The sequence below is a fragment of the Falco punctatus genome, assembly GCF_963210335.1.
Source record: "Falco punctatus genome assembly, chromosome: 6".
NCBI lineage: Eukaryota > Metazoa > Chordata > Aves > Falconiformes > Falconidae > Falco > Falco punctatus.
In genome coordinates, this window is record NC_137585.1 from 30,381,048 (window position 1) to 30,399,282 (window position 18,235).

At 36.1% G+C, this 18,235-nt stretch overlaps 1 protein-coding gene across 1 annotated transcript in view; it reads right to left on the reverse strand.

The window, feature by feature from the left end:
- The window catches only part of IGF1 (insulin like growth factor 1), an 86,453-nt gene that overhangs the window by 34,925 nt on the left and 33,293 nt on the right, over window positions 1-18,235 (reverse strand). The window contains exon 3 of the mRNA XM_080391393.1: window positions 6,406-6,587. Coding sequence (XP_080247519.1) covers window positions 6,406-6,587 — 182 coding nt within the window. The remainder of the gene's footprint in view (window positions 1-6,405; window positions 6,588-18,235) is intronic.

The following is an 18,235-nucleotide window of genomic DNA, read 5'->3' on the forward strand; positions in this document are numbered from 1 at the left end:
CTGCCTTATGCTACGAATGCTTCTACTGCTAACAATGAACTAAGAAAACAGGAATTCCTTGACTCATCTGTCCTGTGGATTTGTGGAGAGAAGAGTCCATGCTGAAACAGGTGTATTTGCTGGACTTGTGACCCTGTGGGGGACCTGCACTGGAGTGGTCTGTTCCTGAAGGACTGCACCCTGTGGATAGGACCTTGACTGGAGCAGTGTGTGGAGAACTGGAGCCCATAGGAAGGAATCACGCTGAGAAGTTCACGGAGAACTGTCTCCTGTGGGAGGTGCCTCATGCTGGAGCAGAGGAAGAGTGTGAGGAGGAAGAAGTGGCAGAAACAATGTGTGATGAACTGACTGGAACCTCCATTCCCCATCCCCCTGTGCCGCTGGTGGAGAGGAGGTAGAGAAACTGGGGATTAAGTTATGCTTGGGAAGAAGGGAGGGTTGGGGGGAAGGTGGGAGTTTTTTCTGATTTGATGGTAATAAATGAAACTAATTTCCCCAAGTCGAGTGTCTTTTGCCCGTGACGGTACTTGGTGAGTGATATCCCTGTCCTTACCTCGACTCATGAGCCTTTTGTTATATTTTCTTTCCCTTGTACAGTTGAGGAGTGGAGTGATAGCATGGCTTTGGTGGGCACCTGGCATGCAGCCAGGGGGTCAAACCACCACATCCTCATGGCAACAAAATAAAATATCCTCCTCGATGCTGCCCCTAGGTTCTCCTCTTTGAAAAGCATTTACCAGTGTACAGGAAACATTATATGCTACATTTTATTTGCAAAAATTCATACATTCTTAAAGGCTGCACACTTGTGATCTGTAAAATGGACAGTGAGAGCATTATTGTGAAGCAACAGCCATTTTGTATTGCAGTGGATTTCAAAGCATACTTAGATTGAAAATTAACTATATATTTCCCAAATGAAAATACAAATTCTCTCCACTGCTGCTGTGTCTGACTTTAAAATGGTTTTATCATCCAAGTAAAGCAAATAACAAGATGCAGCAGGGTTTCAGTTCTAGCTTTTAATACTGACCTGTAGATTGAAAAAGAGCTGTCATAATACACAGGCTAGCTTTGAAATTGAGAGAAGATGGCAGGTTACTTTTAAGACAGTTTCTCCTCTCAAATCAGCATTTTGATGAATAACTACAAAGCAGTGGCATTGGTGGTGGCAGCAGTAGCACGCATGCCAGAAGATGCTCTGACCCACACAACACAATTTTTCAAGTATGCAATGTTGAGACCATTGAAAAAAAACCCATGAATGTCTGAATCAGGTTCTCAGACCTGCATATATACCAGTATAGAAAAGCTTGCCTTATTTCCCGAGTCTTTAGAAAAATGTTAATTAAAATAGTTATCTGTGATGCTTGTTTCATTATCAGATCCACTGAGCTGATATTCAGGCCCAGACAAGGACAGTAAGCAGTGTAAGATGACAGATGCAAAACGTGAACTTTGCATAAGTCAGTTCCCGAACAGAGAAGCACAGACTTCTAACCTATCACTTTAAGCATGGATCTTTGGAGACAAGGCAGTGTTAACATAAGGATAGTGCTAGTAAAGGTCATTTAACTGAGATGGAAGGATATCAGGAAACATTTAACAGCATTCTTATCCTACTAGGAGGGACATTCAGACATCATATTGGCATTAAAAGATCTCATGCTTTATTGGTAATAAGTAGAAAGTCTAATGTTTGTAGTGACAGGCATGATATCTTAGCTATGAACTCTCTGGGGTCTCTTTGGGAGGTTTTTAGTTCTGGGGGCAGTATGATCAGTAAAATAACAAGGCTGGAAAGTAAGCAATGGGAGAAAATAATTTGCTGAAGAGGCCAGGTTCTTCTACATGTTACACTTAAAGGTTCCCTCATTGGCTTGGTAATGCGGTGTGGCTATAACAGAAATTAGAATCACTGCCATTGTGTTTATTTTGGCTTGTAAATCTATCTGTGAGTTGATACTGAGCCAATTACAAAAGAACCTGCCAGTCTTAGAAAGATTAATGAGAAATAATCTAATAGTTTTCCTTTTATTCTTAATGGTATCTTCTTAACTGAAAATATTAACATATTTTCTCTCTTTCTTACTCTCACTTAGTATTTATTGACATTTTGAAGATTAGATAAAAGGATATTTGAGAGAATCTGCTTCCTATGGATACTTTGTTGCTATATATATTTATGCATATTTTCCACATACAAGGCCTAAAGAAGGACTAAAAATCTATGGAAGAGCAGAATGCTATCAGTGTACACATCTGGTCCTTTTGCTCAGACTGCAGGAGGGTGGCATGGCACTATGTTTTCTTGCTTTTCCTCTCTTTATTTACTGGATTTTAAAGTCAGCCTTATCAGTGTTCACATTCAATAATAATTCTCAAGGTACCTTGTAGCCTTAAATTGGTAAGAACTTTGTGCCACTTGTTCTGTGCCACTGCTTCAGTCAAAAAGGTCAAAGTCTTCCCTCACGTATACAATTATTGTTGAAATGGCTCAATTATTTCCTTGGATTTAACAGAGAACAATTGTTTTTCAAAGTTCTATTCACTAGTTTTCCAAAATGCTGTTAAAACTTAATTCACTTAAGGGTAAACAGACTAAGCTTTTGTTAGCATTTCTTAGAAACAAATGAAAGAAAAGCTAGGTAGGACCACATACACTGAAGACAAAACTTCAATTCCTCTTCTTGCTCCTGTTTCCCAGTTTAAAACTCTAAACCTAACTTAGTGCAAAAATAGGTGAAACCATTACTTTGCTTTCCAGCACAAATACCGAAAGTTTCTCTCTATTCCTTACTCCTACCTTACTAGCTGATGTATTTGCTCATTAAATGGGATTTTAATCTGAAAGCAACATCAACTATGATTATCATAGTTTTAGGTTAAAAAAATATGTTACTTGATCTGTAATATGCTTTCATTTCACAACTGTTCTCTTTGTTAAAAATTCAGGGACATCTTTCTTGGGTTTAGAAATGTTGACATATGATTAAGTTGTGTCCTTTTAAATAACCTCTGCTCATATACATAACTAACTGCAATTGAGGTAGAATTTGTTAATGGATTTGTATTATGCCTTTGATCACTTCCTATTTTTTATCAGTTCCGGCAAGATGAATGCCTATGTATCTCTCATTTTTTAACAGTAAGAATTCAACTGAGAGCTTTCAACAGGATATTCAAATAGCAAGCAAGTAAAAAAAAAACGGCTTTGGATGAGCACAATTGATGCGTGAGCAACAGATCCTGCAGGTTGGTTGGATTTCTGTTTTAATTTCATATTTATGAATCTGTGAACTATGCTGTGTGTATAATACCCCTAAATATATCATAACAATGTGTTATTTTTATTTTTGAGTAAAGGTCTTGGAACTGGAAAAATAATGGTCTTATAGAGAAAGAAATATTTGTTTGTTAGCTACAAACAAACAAAACTCCAAACATAGAGTCTCTGTAGTTACATTAAAACTAGTTTTTGATGTTAGCCTCATAGCAGCAAATAGGCATATTTGGGGTTCCCAGCCAACGTAAATCATTCAGTGCCTGGACTTCATCTTTTAGATTTGTGCGTGTACTGTAGCAACATTTGGTAATGTAATGACTAAGACGAACATTAACATAACCTAAACAAGGACAGCCCTGCTCCATTGCATTATTCTACCAAATTGTGCAGAGGAGGAATGATCTGCTCAAGGAATTGGAAAAGTAGACCACTTACTAAAACACTTAAATCAAAACCCAAATCCTGGATTTGTCGATTGAAAAGGTTATGAGGAGATGCCATGCCAAATAAAAATTACATTAAAAGTATGAAAGGCATAAGCAACTGATTGTATATGAAATCTGAGGGTAACTGTACATTTTATATGTTCCACTTAATCCTTCCTTAAATCCTGTATCTAAATAAGAAAATATTAAAGAGGTCATATATATTATCTTACTCACTTTATATGTGTAAGATATCTATCTCATATGTAACACATACTATTAAGACAGAAAAGTATTCTAAAGCAGAAAAAATCCTGCTCAACTGAAAAGTAATTTGACTTTACTATAATTAATTTTTTAATTAAAATCAGTGATATATCAACACTATGAATTAGCTAAATGCATTCATACTGGGGGAGCCTATCCAAAGAAAGTATGAACATAGGATTTTCTTTCTTAAACTCACGTACAGCTGACTGCAAAAAGAAAAAAGAAAGAAAAAGTAATTACATGAGAATATGTACCAAAGCTTTTACAAAGAGTTTTTCTTGATGAATTCTGTTTCCCTTCCCTGTATTTTCCTTTTATCTATCATAAATTTGAATGATAGTTTCTCCTACCCCTTCTATATTTTTGTTTTCTCAATCTACTTTTCTCCATCTGCAGATATTAATGAAAATTTCAGTTTATTTTCCCCATTAGATTTCTGTTATCATCAAGTTCCCATCAAAAAGCATTTATGATTTTTCTGCTTCTGTTCACCTCTGTCCTCCTTTCCACATACTTTTTCTTTAAAGGTGTTTTATCTCTAATATTAATTTTTCTCTAATTTTATTTTCTCTCAATTTTTCCTCAAAATCACATCAAAATGTGATGTGCTGTGGTTCATTCAGTTCCTCAATATTTCTCATCTTCCCAGCCTCTTTAATTCCCTCTCCTTTCTCCTTCTCTGTTCCTCTTTTTCCTTTTACTGCCCTTTTCACCTCTTGAATTTTTTCTCCTTTTCATTTCCTGGATGATTTCTTCTGCAGCTAGGTTCTCTGAATTACTACATACTCTCTCCAATTTTTTTCTTCTTCCAGTATCCCCTCTTGAACGCTACCTCCCCTGCTGCTGCAGAGAGATGCCTTTCTTCTGTCCCTTCCTCTTTGTCAGGAAAGTGTTTTCCTGCCTGTCTTTTGAACTGGGAAGAGGACAGCAGTCCTTAGCCCTCCAAGGAAAGTGATGTGGAGATCCATCAGAGAGCTGGCAGGTATTTTGTCTCTTTTTACTCAAAGTTACAGAATGTTTCACCTGTCACCTTAGCAACAAGTATGGGAAGGATCACACACATTACAGGCCATGCCTGTTTTTTTCTTTTCCTGCAAGCCTTAAATATATGTGTGCCCAGGGTCTTCTTGTCTATAGTTGAGCTCTACCTGAAGACGACTTCACTTCTTCTGTGTACCTTTTGAGATGTTTGCAGCTAAGGTGTTACTTCCCAGGAGGAATCATACAGCCACTACTTTAAAAGGTTGAAACCTCTTGAGGAAGAGGTGAAAGGATTCCATTCCATGGATTGACTTATGGGAAACAAATGGATGTTGGAATGATTACAATTGTTCTTTTCATAAAGACGATATTAAGGAAATTAGTATATAGTGCTGGTTTCCTGACTTCCTATGAAATCTTTGGATTTCATGCAGTTCCATTTCTTATAAGAAAAAAATTTCAGATAACTGCAGGAGTGGGGCCAACATATGTGTAGGACAGGCAGGGTCAACAGAAATAAAATATATCACTAGAGGCTTACAGCAGATGACAGATAACATGTAAAACAGATGTTCAGAACTCAAATTGGAGAGACAGTTGGATACTGAGCTTAATGGTAGCCTTTTCTAAGATGGGTTTTCTGAACTATGGGCTCTGCTGAGGAGAGATGAGATTTAATTACATATATGTACAGTATATCAAGTGTGACAGGAACAAAAATCTGGATACTCTGAACATAATTGTATTCAGAGTGTCCACAACTATACAAATAATCCCAATGAATGTCAATATTGAAGTGCTTGGAGAACATACTTATTAAACATTGGATAGTTAAAATGAAGTATGTAATAATTGTAGTCAGTATCCAGTTAATTTAGTTCTGATTGATAAATAAATAAATAAAAAGGCCAAGATAATGCAGAAAGGAAAAAAAAATCATTTGTTCATGTACATGTGAAATGAATAGCAGAAGAGCTGTGTTTTCCCTCCGATCACTCACTCTACCTGTTCCTGACAAGGAAGGATAAGTGAGGAAGTTCTGGAAGTTGTTAAATATTCAGTGTTTAGTTTCTCTTTTGAAAGAAGCTTTAGGTGCTGTTTATGATTAGATGATGTGAGTACTTGTCATTTACTGCCCAGTAGCAGGATAAAACCTCATAACTATTAGCTTAGCAATTCCATGTTTTATTCAGTGTTCTAAGAGAGGAGACAGAACACAGCATTTCCTACTTGCTTCCTACCACAGACACTATGTTCCAAAACTAAACCTCAGCATCCCTAGTACGCAGAACACATCAGTTGTTTGCTATGTTACCAGCCTTGAGAGAATTTTCCTTTACTAAAAGGGGTAGGTCTTTTGTTTTGGGGGTGTGTGGGGGTATTGTTTGGTTGGTTGGTTGGTTATTTTGGTTTTCTTTCCCCCCCCCCCCCAGCCTGGCCTACCTTTTGTGCTTTTGGCATATCAGTGTGGCGCTGAGCACGTACAGAGCGTGCAGATTTAGGTGGCTTTATTGGAGCACAATACATCTCCAGCCTCCTCAGGTCACAACTCTGGAAGCAGCATTCATCCACTATTCCCTTGTGGTGTAAGCGTCTACTGCTGGATCCATACCCTGTAGGCTTACCTATTCAAAACACAAATGGAAAGTTTTTATGTTAGAAAGAAAATGCAAAGATCTCAGAAGCAATCACATTAATTTGCATTATTTTAACTGAATCAGCAATGACAGTTGTAGAGGCTGCCTGTGTGCATCTATTCTAAAACCCTGTTCTCAGATACAGCTTCGAAAGATATTCCTGGAAATGGCCAGCTTTGATCTCTGTCTATGGGTGGTTGCTATTTAAACATTTCAGCAAAATGATATCTTCTTACAAAAGTATTATTAAAAGATTTTCTTGAACTATCTTGGCATTAAAAATGGAAAGGGAGGAAGCTGAAATTTGGCATTTAGGAGCCTTGCAAAGAAAATTTGCCCTTTAGCTTTTGGATGAAAACAGATCATTGAACTGACTGAGGCAGCTGGTGTTTAAAGATCTAGATCATGCCTGTGTTGTAGGCAAGTATTTTTTAATGGAAAAGGCAACACTGAGCCACCATGTGAAGTCAGAGTGTGTTCCAAAGGGGAAATAAATACTGTATACCACTGCACAGGCTGTGAGATCTGCAAGCTCAAAAACTAGCGGGAAGCTGGAAGTGAGGTAACGCTGAAATGTAGCAAAAATAGGAAGATGGCCGATGGAACATATAAAACCAAAAGACTTTATATTCTATAGCTTTGCACAGCGTAGAGAATGGGACTGATGTAACATGGTCTTTCCTGTGTTTTGTGTTTGCACTGGGCATCTGTAGAAACTACTTGATTGGCAAATGTTTTGCATTTTTCACTCGGCTCCAGTGAAGGGTAATATTTTCACTCATAGAACTCTTGCACTCTTCTTCTTTTTTTTTTTTTTTTTTCTTTTTTCTGTGATTTATGATTCCTTTAGTAACTGCTGATTGCTGTGCTATACTATGCAAAGATTACAGACCCATTTTTTCCTGGGCTTGTTTGTGTGCAGCACAGTTTGATATGCAGTTGCTTATTTACTACATCTATTTTTAAATTCTGGTAGAATTTGTTTTCAGATAGTAAAATTCTGAAAAGGTTAAATATTTTGTTTTGACATTTTCAGCATTAAATGTTTCCATTTACAGACTGATCCACATTAGTTAAGAACCAAAAAATATGGAAAAAAGGAAAGAAAATTGCACCAAGAGCCAAAAAGTGAAGTAACTCAATTCAGTCAGCTTTACCAATGTTTTTTTCTTCCTTCTCCCCGCCCCCACCCCCACCCCCCTTCAGTTTTATCACTGAGACCAAAAATCTGTTATTCAGTTTGGCAGGAGTTTATGTTTTAAGAAAATTACTCAAGCTAGATAAAGGATAAGGGTATCAAAAAAGATGAAAATTCAGTTTCTCTTTGGGAAATGATTGCCTCTAATGCTTATACAGCAGGCAAATTATAGATTAATATTCATATACTTGTCCCGCGGTTCTCAATTTGAAGATACCGCTGCATTTTGCAATTCTCTATGATTAAAACATGTGTCCACTGATGAAGAACCCTTGAGACCTTAGTACATCCGTAAATGAAAAGACCTCTAGTGGTAAAGTATGTCTAACATTTTAGCCAGCAATACAGTCAGCTAACAACTAACTATCCCTATGAGCTTTGTAAACCCAGACGATAGGCTTTTAAATGTCTTTTTTCCAGGAACTATAAATTAAACAAAAAGAAAAACATGCTTACTTAGTATATTGCAATCCACAGAGGGCCTCTATACTGTACATTGCCTGATAAATTATTTGTTTCATAAGACTAAACAGAACAGCAAGCCAGGAGTAGATTACAGTAATATTTTGATTTGTCTGTGTGCGTGTGTGTTGCTTTCTGTGTATCACTGAAAATTATTATAAATATTAAGACACAGTGTTTTGTTTTGGGTTTGTTGTTGTGGGTTTTTTTTCCCCAGACTATTTTCACTCACTGAGTTATAATATAAAGTACAAGCTTTTCCCTGGAGATTTTTCTGAAGTCTGTTAAGCAGGTTGTCTTAGCCTCATATATTTAAAATTTAGCAGTCATGATAAAACATGGAGTGTCATTACTGTGCGGGATACCCAGAGCTGTTGCACACTTAGCCTTGCTCCTATTATAAAACATGGAAGGATAAATTCTGTTACTAGCTATGCAGGTGTAACTCTTCCTAATAGATACAGCTGAAGTGTAGGTACAAAAAGTTGATTAGGTAAGCTTAGCTTTCTTTTCTCAGTCTGCCAACTTTTCATAAGGAAACACACTCTAAAAGCTTCTGTTCCAGAATTTTCCTTTAAATGGTATTTCATATCAGCTAATGGGCATAGAGGTTTGGTTGATTCCCTGGTTATTGCTAATAGTAAAAATAGGGATGGACAGTTCATTAGTTAGTTTCATCTGGCTTATCATGTCCTTTCTACCCAGAAAAGAAGTTACCTAATTAAAAAAAAAAAAATATCAATCCAATAGAAGATTTCAGGATCACTAATATTTTTCACTTAAGTATCTTAAAAATGTTAGTTCTTGACTAGATAATATTACCTCTAGGTGACAAAATTTAGAATCAGTAAGATGAAATGTGTTGGCCAGGAAATGCCATGAGTTAACAAGAGAATCTGATAAAAGAAAACTTCCTTCTGTGAGTAGAAAGACTATAAATGCCTAATGACTAATAGTGGCATTTTTATGGGTTTCACTGGTACATGACGGGGTTATAAAAGAAATAAATGAAATGTGAAGTTTGCAAGGTCTCGAAACTTTGATTCTTTGTTGTGATGCTTTGTTGTGATTAAGGCCAACGATGAACTTGCTGGTAGAGGTGATTTTTTTGGGGAAAATCTTTCATCTCCTTTTAACAATTAGTAGTTCTTTCCAATTTGTCTGTGTTAAGTGTGTACTTATACAACGTGGCTTGTATTTTCCCATTTTAAATTACATAATCTGATGCTTTCTTTCCTTAATTATTTTTTACTGAAGATATAAGATAAAACAGTGACATGCAATGGGTTGTATAGCGATCTACCAGTTTATCAGTATCATTTCTTGCACAAAATCTATGACTTTTTGATAAATACAGTCATTTCAACAGGAATACAATTTATTTTTCTTTGATGGTACATAAAGTAGAAGAACTAGAGTCATGTACGCTAACTTAACATCACTCATTTACTTGTGTATAAAGTCTTCCCAATAAATCAAGCAGGAAACTATACAGCATTTTGTTACCTGGAATTTGTCAGTTCTGAGTTTTATTCTCATCTAGCTACTATTTTGCTGTGTGATTACATGGAAATTATATTATACTTCAGTGTCTGAATTTAACCATTTATAAAGTTGATAAAATATTTTGAATAACTCACAAAGCATTGCCTGCCTTACATAGTAATCAGTAGCAACATTTTTCCTGCACTGTCATATGTGTAAACAGTTAATACAAATCCTGAATTCTGGAACCTTTCAGGCGAGTATCTCAGTGTATTTCAAAATTATTTTTACTGTAGCTAGACCAAAGACATCTATGACTTGTTTTTCTTTCTGAGGAAATAACAACTTTATGAAGGAGGATATAATATCTTATAGCTCTTAAAAAAAACAGTATGGTACATGTAACAATTTTGGAATGGAATCACTAACACATTAATGATGTGGTCAGCAATGAAACCTGACATTTATTTATAGGCTTAAACATTCATGTGTTACATGGCATACTAAATGCTCGTGCTTCATAAAAAGATAACATTGTTATTGTGAAGTAAAATGGTTTATTTTTTTTTCTTAAACCCCCCCAACTTTTCCCAAGGTTTTTGAAAGACATAAGCAATCAAGTATACTTAAAATTCATATGAAATAAAGTGCTGTACAACAGATAGAGCAAATAAATAGAAAAAGTAGGAAAAATTACTCCTCATCAGTAATCATGATCCTTGACTCTACTTTTGAGAAGTGTCTGATGTTTAAGCTAACTTTAAATCAATAGATTTTAAATTGCTGCTGTCCTTTTACATGCTGCAGTATACAAAGATGCCATCACAGACAAAGATGAGGTAAATTACAATGAGATACTACCACTTCTACAGATATTATCAGTATTTGGCCCATCTTCTTCTGGAAGGACTGCAGGATCAGATGGTCCCAGTTCATCAAGTTACCAAAGTATGCACTTAGATCCAGGCAAACGTTCATGTTCCTACACCCTCTGTTCGAATAAGGCACGCATTCAACAGCACATGCCTGAGTGCTTTCCTACATAGGGATTGATGTAACTAAGCACCTAAGTTAATTTCTAGACCAAAATCCGTATTAGTAAACAAATGGCTGGTGGTTCTGCACATTTAATACCAGTGTTCTCTTTCTTTTTTTTTTTTTTTTTTTTTTTTTATGATATTGCCTTAAAATACTGACAGATCCTGCTGTGTCAGTATACTAGGCACCCATAGAGTTCTTTCTCATCTTTCTGACACAATTTGAGAGCTGCCTTCCAGCTGTTACCAAAAGTTCCATATAGTTACTCAACCTTCAAAGTGCTGCCTGTGGACATATAACAATCCTAGGCATTCCTTTTTGCTGATGTACACTGATTTCCTTGGAGGTTTCTTTCCTTTTTTGTCAGTTGCTAGCTCAAACGAGGTTTCATATCATGTAGGTCAAAGTTTACTTAATAGAATTTTTGGCTCTCAGTTAATCTACTGTACCAAATATGTGAATGTTTATTTCCATGTGCTATATAATATATATAAGCAGATATAAAGTGTAGCCACACTGTTCTGAAGTCCCCTGAAAGCAGGCCAAGGTACAGTATTCCAGTAGTTAAACAGCTGGCTTCTGTACTAACAGCACTTGCCTTTAAATAACGCACAGTCAGTGGAGTAATTCAGTAGGGCTTGTTTACATTTGGCTTCTTTGTTCCCCCCTTTCCCTCTAAAATATCTCCCTGGTACTGCCATTGGTTCTGCTTTACTGACGGTTTCAATGTGAGAAGCGTTGGTGTAGGTGGACTATAGAAGTTTCAGCTGCCAAACTAATCAGCATTTTGTGGGGAATTATCAACTACTGCTGTAGCGTTAACATTAGAAATTACGTGAGAAATAGCCCAGGAGAAACACAAAGCTAAGGTACTGTTTGCAGGACTCTAGGAAGAACTGGGGTAACGTGTCCTGGTGCTTTTATGTGACTCCCTATATCTGCTGTACATAGTGTCTCTTTTAGCCCCACAGCAGAACCTGAGAATGCCAGTTAGACTGTAATTCAGAAAAATATCATAAATGTGAAAACAGTGAACTTATTCCTAACCAACTAGTACAGTCAATCTTCAGCTATAAATGCAGCTTTTAGTGTGAAAGACTATTGACCCATGAGCATACTATAATCTTGTACTGAGAAGCTCAAAATGTTTCAAAAAACATCAGGGTAATAGAAGTTGTACAATTCTGAAGCATTGATAGCAGTTTTGGGATATCTCTTTGAGAGATCCTCCGGAGAAGTGTGATGACAAACATTTTTTCTCATTTGCCACTGTGTCCAGTTTGTAGCTTACAGTGTCTGGATGTGTGCAAGCATACTATGAGGCAGTAGGTCAGTCAGACAGACTTTTTCCATGGCCTGAACAACAAGGTTGAGAGTCTGTGGTGCTATATTACAATGCAGTAACTGAACAAGCACATCCTGTATGCTGGATCCAGACTGGGAGCTGGTGGTTTGAGTGTTTCTGAGTTACACGTACTCTCTGCCTTATGGTGGCACAGAGGACTAGGGATGCTAAGTCTGAGATGCATTTTACTCAGTTTTAGTATGTGAAAATTAGGGGTCTAACTAATGATAGCCAAGTCAACAAGCAGGTGTGTCTGGAGAGTGACTTATTCCTGTTTTGAATGCTTTGCTTAAAATGAAATGAATCTTTGTCCTCTGGAAGAGCCTGTGTTCTTTCATCAACTACAGATAAAGCTACTTGCTCTAGTCTTAGAATATACACACAACTACTTCTAGGTAGTTGGACTCAAAACAGAATGAATTCCAAAGAAAGTGACTTGTCCTAAATCACAAAATATATGTTACCAGTGGAGTACAAAGTATGTTCTCTTTTATTTCCTTGTAACAATTAAATATAATGACACACATTTTTCTAAAAAGCCCACCAGCCATTCTGATGTTTAATTATGTATATCCATACCTCTTTGACTGTGTCCTGTGTATCAGGCTAGTATTCTTGTCTATTTTTGCATTATAAATGCATGCATATGCAAAATAAGAGATTGTTGATATCACTTTTAATCTCCTTGTGATCTTAGACAAATGGTTTAATGTTATATTGGTAATACTTCTTGAGGGTACTCTGGAATTTCTAATCTCTATTTGGAAAATTATGAGTCAATGTTCAATCAGCAGAAAATGCCTGTATTTTGATACTTATATGAACTGTTAAAACAAACAAACAAACAAGCAAACAACAAATCTTGTGAACTGTTGTAAAGTCCCTCAACCAGATATACCTCAAGGTTTAAATGTTGTGAAGTAGGCAATATGATTTTCATGTAAATAAGTTGCATGTATTTTGAAGCTACAATATTTAATTTTTAGCTTCCATTCTCTGTCAATGTTTTGTTAGTGCCAAAGAATAATTATACTTAGACTGATTTTTGTTTGTATTCATCAAAATGAGCATATATTAGCATTTATAAATGCTCAATGAATAGATGCTCTAGCTCTGAAGTCTAATTTAATATGCATGAGAATAGAGGATAAGCTTTATCAGTATGCACAAGTAAAATCTTTATCAAAGCATATGCATTTGTTAATATTAAGATATTGCACTAGCACTACTAGCTTGTGGAATATTGGATTGCATTAATTACCAAGTCTAAGACAAGAAGATGTTTCCTCATTGCTCTGAAATTCTAGGGAAGATTGGGAAAACGTAGGTATTTGGTACTGATCTATAGGAGAAATCTATGAAGACTTCACAGGGTGTTTTGCCTGAATAATTAAGATATATAAGCTGCACCTTATGAAGAAATGAGAACTCTTTGATGTTTCAAATGGAGAGTAAAATAACTATTTTCCTTCTTAAGAGTCTGTTAGCTGACAAATGTAGATTTATTCCAAAAGGTGTCTTAATTTTTAATTTATATGTCTGTGTTTAGTCTGCCACACAGTTGAAGAAGGTAATTTTTCCCTCTAGAAATATGCTTTCAGAAGCATTTTTTTTCTTCATTGTGTATTTAATGGGAAAAAAAACAACCCAACAAACCTCTTCCCCTAAACTTATTTCCAAAGTACAGCAGTTGTAACAAATTTCCTCTCACATATAGCTGTGCTGTGTTCTGCCCTTTTTATGAACGGCTGCTCTGGAGGCCATTACACTAAGCATGTGTGAGAGAGAGACGTTATGCTTCAGACAGTAGCTCCTAAGCCAGTCGCAATGTGTGAAGAGAGAGACCTATAGTTTTGTGAATATCACACTGGGATATGAAACGGAAATTTCAGGGTTTAGAATTCTTTTGAGGAAAAAAAAATAGCAGAAAGAGTGGGAAACAATATAATGTATTATTTTACACCAATTCAGTGCTCTAGAGGGTGAAAACCTTGCCAACCTAGTACAATTTACAAGCCTACATCAGATTCCAGGGCTGGAAAGTGCCAGATGCTGCCAAAAAATATATACTTTGGCAAGGGAAATGCTTTGCTGGAAAGAAATTCACTATTGACAAGAACAGCCAGGTTTATCAGGATTTAGGACAAGATAATTAGAAACCTGTAGGTCATTGTTACATTTGAATATTGTCCCCTATAGTGCATCAAGGAGGACAGTGGTGATACAGTCATCCATCCATAATAATACATTCTTTCCTCTTCTTGTATATGCTCTCACAGTAGATAATTACTGCTTACACCTCCGAGTGCTGGAAAGATATCAATCAAGATAGGACCTTTCACACCCTTCTTATCCCATAGTCAATGTAAAACTGCCTTTTATTTAGATTACCAAATGAGTAACAATGCAAAACCCCTAAGTAGGTGAAATCCCAGCATTGCTGAAGTCACTGGGAAATCTTTTGGTGCAGTCAGGATTAGGTCCTGATGAATCAGGTGCCAGAAGCTACTTACATATAACCTGATCCAAGATCTATTAAAAATAATGAAAAGACTTCCATTGCTATTAGTAGGCTTTGCATCAGGCTGATAATGAACCATCACTTGCTTTTTCTTCCAGCCTTACAGTTCAGTGACTAAATGCTATCTTAGTGGCATCTAGAGAGATTTGCAGGGAATGGATGTGATGTGATTCCTTGAAGGAGATAAGAACAAAAGGATACTGATGCACAATGTGAAGCAGAATGACTGCGATGTGGTTAATGCCACTGTCCACATAACAAGCAGTACATTGCTTTGCAAGGTCTAATCAAGATTTTTATCTCTGTAGATACTCTTTCTCAGCTTTATTTTGAGAAATAAAAGCACATAACAAATAACTAACATAGTATTCTTGTTCCTGCATTTTGGAGTCATCATCTGGTTAGAGGCAGAAAGGGTGAAAGGCTGTTGCATTAAGTGACTCGGGTCTAATACCGTGCACACTATCCAGGAGTACACCTATCGACACACATCACAATTTTTATTTCTATTTATACAGCAGTAGCTCTTATAGGAGGGTAAGCAGCTGAGCACAGACCACTGTCATCTTATCTACTACAGAGGCAGACAATTTTAATTCCCTCATTAGAAACAAGTGCGACAATAGAAAAGAAAGTAGGAGGGAGAAAGAATGTGACAGTTAAGGGCCTGGCTGACTTCTCACTTACACTAGTTTTTTATTTGTCTAATGCAATTAACTTCGGTGGATTTACTTGAATGTGCTCTAAGGTCTAGAGCTATAAGCTCTGTTTAGTGAACTCTGATATCATTGCTGAGGGCTTTGTCAGCAAGAAGCATCCCACCTTGCACAATGGTGCAGCAACAGAGGGTAAGGAATAAACAAAAATCATCCTTGTACCTGTGCAGTGCTGTCTGAATCTTGTTTAGACTTTCATTATTGAACCTTTCTGTACCAGATGGAATGACATTACTTTAAATACTTAAAAAATTACCTGAAGCACGGCAGGATGACTTAATGCTTCTGATAAAAGTCCAGCAATTAGTTTTCTTATGGCCAATGTTTTAAATGTGAATTATTTTCTGGAAAACTTATTTTTGATTGTCTGCTACTTTTGGCATATTAGGATACTTTTACTTATGAAGACTGACTTACAAGATTCCTGATTAGCAAGGACAAATTAACCACTACATTCAGAAAGAGAATTAAGAAAGAAAGATTAAGAGACACATTCTTTTATCTTCACTGATGTTAAACTGTATTTCATCCTAAATTAAGAGAGCTCTTTGCAGAGAAAGATAGTACTTAATTTGAATAATATTTAAGGAATCTACCTATCAATTATTTGCACAGGAGAAGGCTGTGACGGTGTCAGGAACCGAATCTACATCAACATAAACACCAGGCTAATGCTTTAACTATATACCTGTCTTCCTTTAACCTTATTTTTGAGTCAGTAGGACATGTAAAAATCTGATCTTGAAATGAAACATTTGTTTGAGGTCATGATGCTCTTGTTAAACCTTCTTAATGAGATAAAAGAAAAAAGTGAAACTTTCCTGTGGAGACCATAGTCATGAGGGAGCGAGGATGAAATCATTGGGATGAGAAGGGACAGGGAGTTTTGTCTGAAAACAAAACCAGAACTAAACCTAGCTAAAAAATATACTGTTACACTTGACTCACCTTTCATTCACACCGGTTTTCTACCAGTTTTAGCTCCATTCTTTAGTGATAGGAGCTAGGAGCATCAGTTCTACTGACAGGAACATAAAGAAAAAAAGTCACTGCTGAATCATAAATGAAACTACTCTTGTTCTCCTTGACCTTCCAGCTCAGCCTGTTATTAGTACATGTAGAGGGATTATAAAGGAATGTTGGTATAGTGCAGGGAGAAACTGTTTCCAGTATAACATCTTAAATACCAAAGCTACAGTTTCTGTAGGATCATTGAAAACTAAAGTGCTTATAGGCAGTAAAATTGGTTTATGAAGCAAGTAGGAAGTAATCCTCCTTTTACAGGGCTGTCTTCTCTCCGGTCACAGTTTTTAAAAGGGAATGTAGTTTCTGAGTACATTTTTTTTTACATTCTCACTTGCTAAGTTTCAATGGCCTTTTCAAGAAAGTTCAAAGGTTTTAAAAATTCATTTCCATCTAAAAAGAAGTTTTTCTAAGTAACCAGAATTATTCCTTTCTTTTACTATTTCCTTTCCAACTTGTTTAGACTTGATTAATGATTGAAACCTCCGCATCATTTTAAGCTGTTTTTCAATGGTTTCTCTTATTTGGCAAACTTGCTGTCCTTTTGTTTTCCTAGGTCTGTTTTGTGGATTGTACAGGAATACCACAAACTTTAAAAGGGCTGTGGCAATGCTGAAGTTGATCTAGCTTTTAAATTCCACATGCTCACTGACCTCTTTTGAGTCACAACTTCTTGCATCTACAATCATTTAAGCAAGGGAATCCAATTCAGCAGAAAAGAAGTAGGATGAATAAATATGCTTCCAATGTCATAGACTTTTCCATTTATCTTATTGGTGTGCTAATATGTAAGCTTAATGTTGAGTCTGTAAATGTTAGATGGGCTTCAGTCTACAAAACCATTCTTCCCAACTCTGGGCCAGTGTTTTTGCACTTCATGACATCCACTTCATTAGGCTGAGCCTATCCCTGCTCAGGAGCTATGATGGTTATGCAAAAAAAGAAACAAAAAATATTGTGTAACATTGAAAAAAATACTTGTTTTAAGCATACTTGGCCAGTGGAGGGCTTACATGGTATCACACAAAATAAGGAAGCAGAATGAAGTGCATTTCTAAAGATTCTCTTTTATTCCTGTTTCGGTTATTAGAAATCCCAGCCATTTTTAATTCTCAAGCCTTCAACGCCTATCATTAAATTTTATTCCTTTAAATGCTAGTAAATCTCAAAGCCTGGAAGACTTCAAAGAAAGCTTTTGATTATCTCAAAACACAGGTTCTCAGTTGTGAATGAAGATATTTCTTCGACAAAGGTATCAGTATTAAGGCCTTTTCAAATATTTTTGTTGTGAGTCTTTAGTTCTGTAGTTGCAACTTACTTAGCTGCATTTGAAATTAATAATCCAGTATTCAAATATGACATTAAGAGTCAAGCTGTACAAAGGAAGATTATGTTAAGGCATACTCTGTTGGTACCCAAAATTTGACTTAATAAGGTCATAAATATTCTCAATAACTATACTTAAGTAGTTAATTGCAGTTAATTTTACAATTAAATCTGACCTTGATACACATAAACAAAATCAAATAGGATAGAAGACAGTATTACCACACAAAAAAAAAACCCCATGAGGACACCAAAATGCTTGTAATTTTTTAATTTTTGCTTCTTCTATCTGATTTGATACAACTAAAGGAAGGGGCAAATGTCTAGGGGAGTTTAAATCATTTTCAGATCTTATAGATGTGCAGTTAATAAGTGGGAGTTTTAAAATAACATATTCAAATTAGCTTTGTCATTAGCCACTCAAATATCATTAAAAAGTGGAATAATCTATACAATTTCCTCTGACCCTGACTTCTAAAAGTGCTGTTGCATTATTGTGATAATACTTGCAACCTCCTGCAC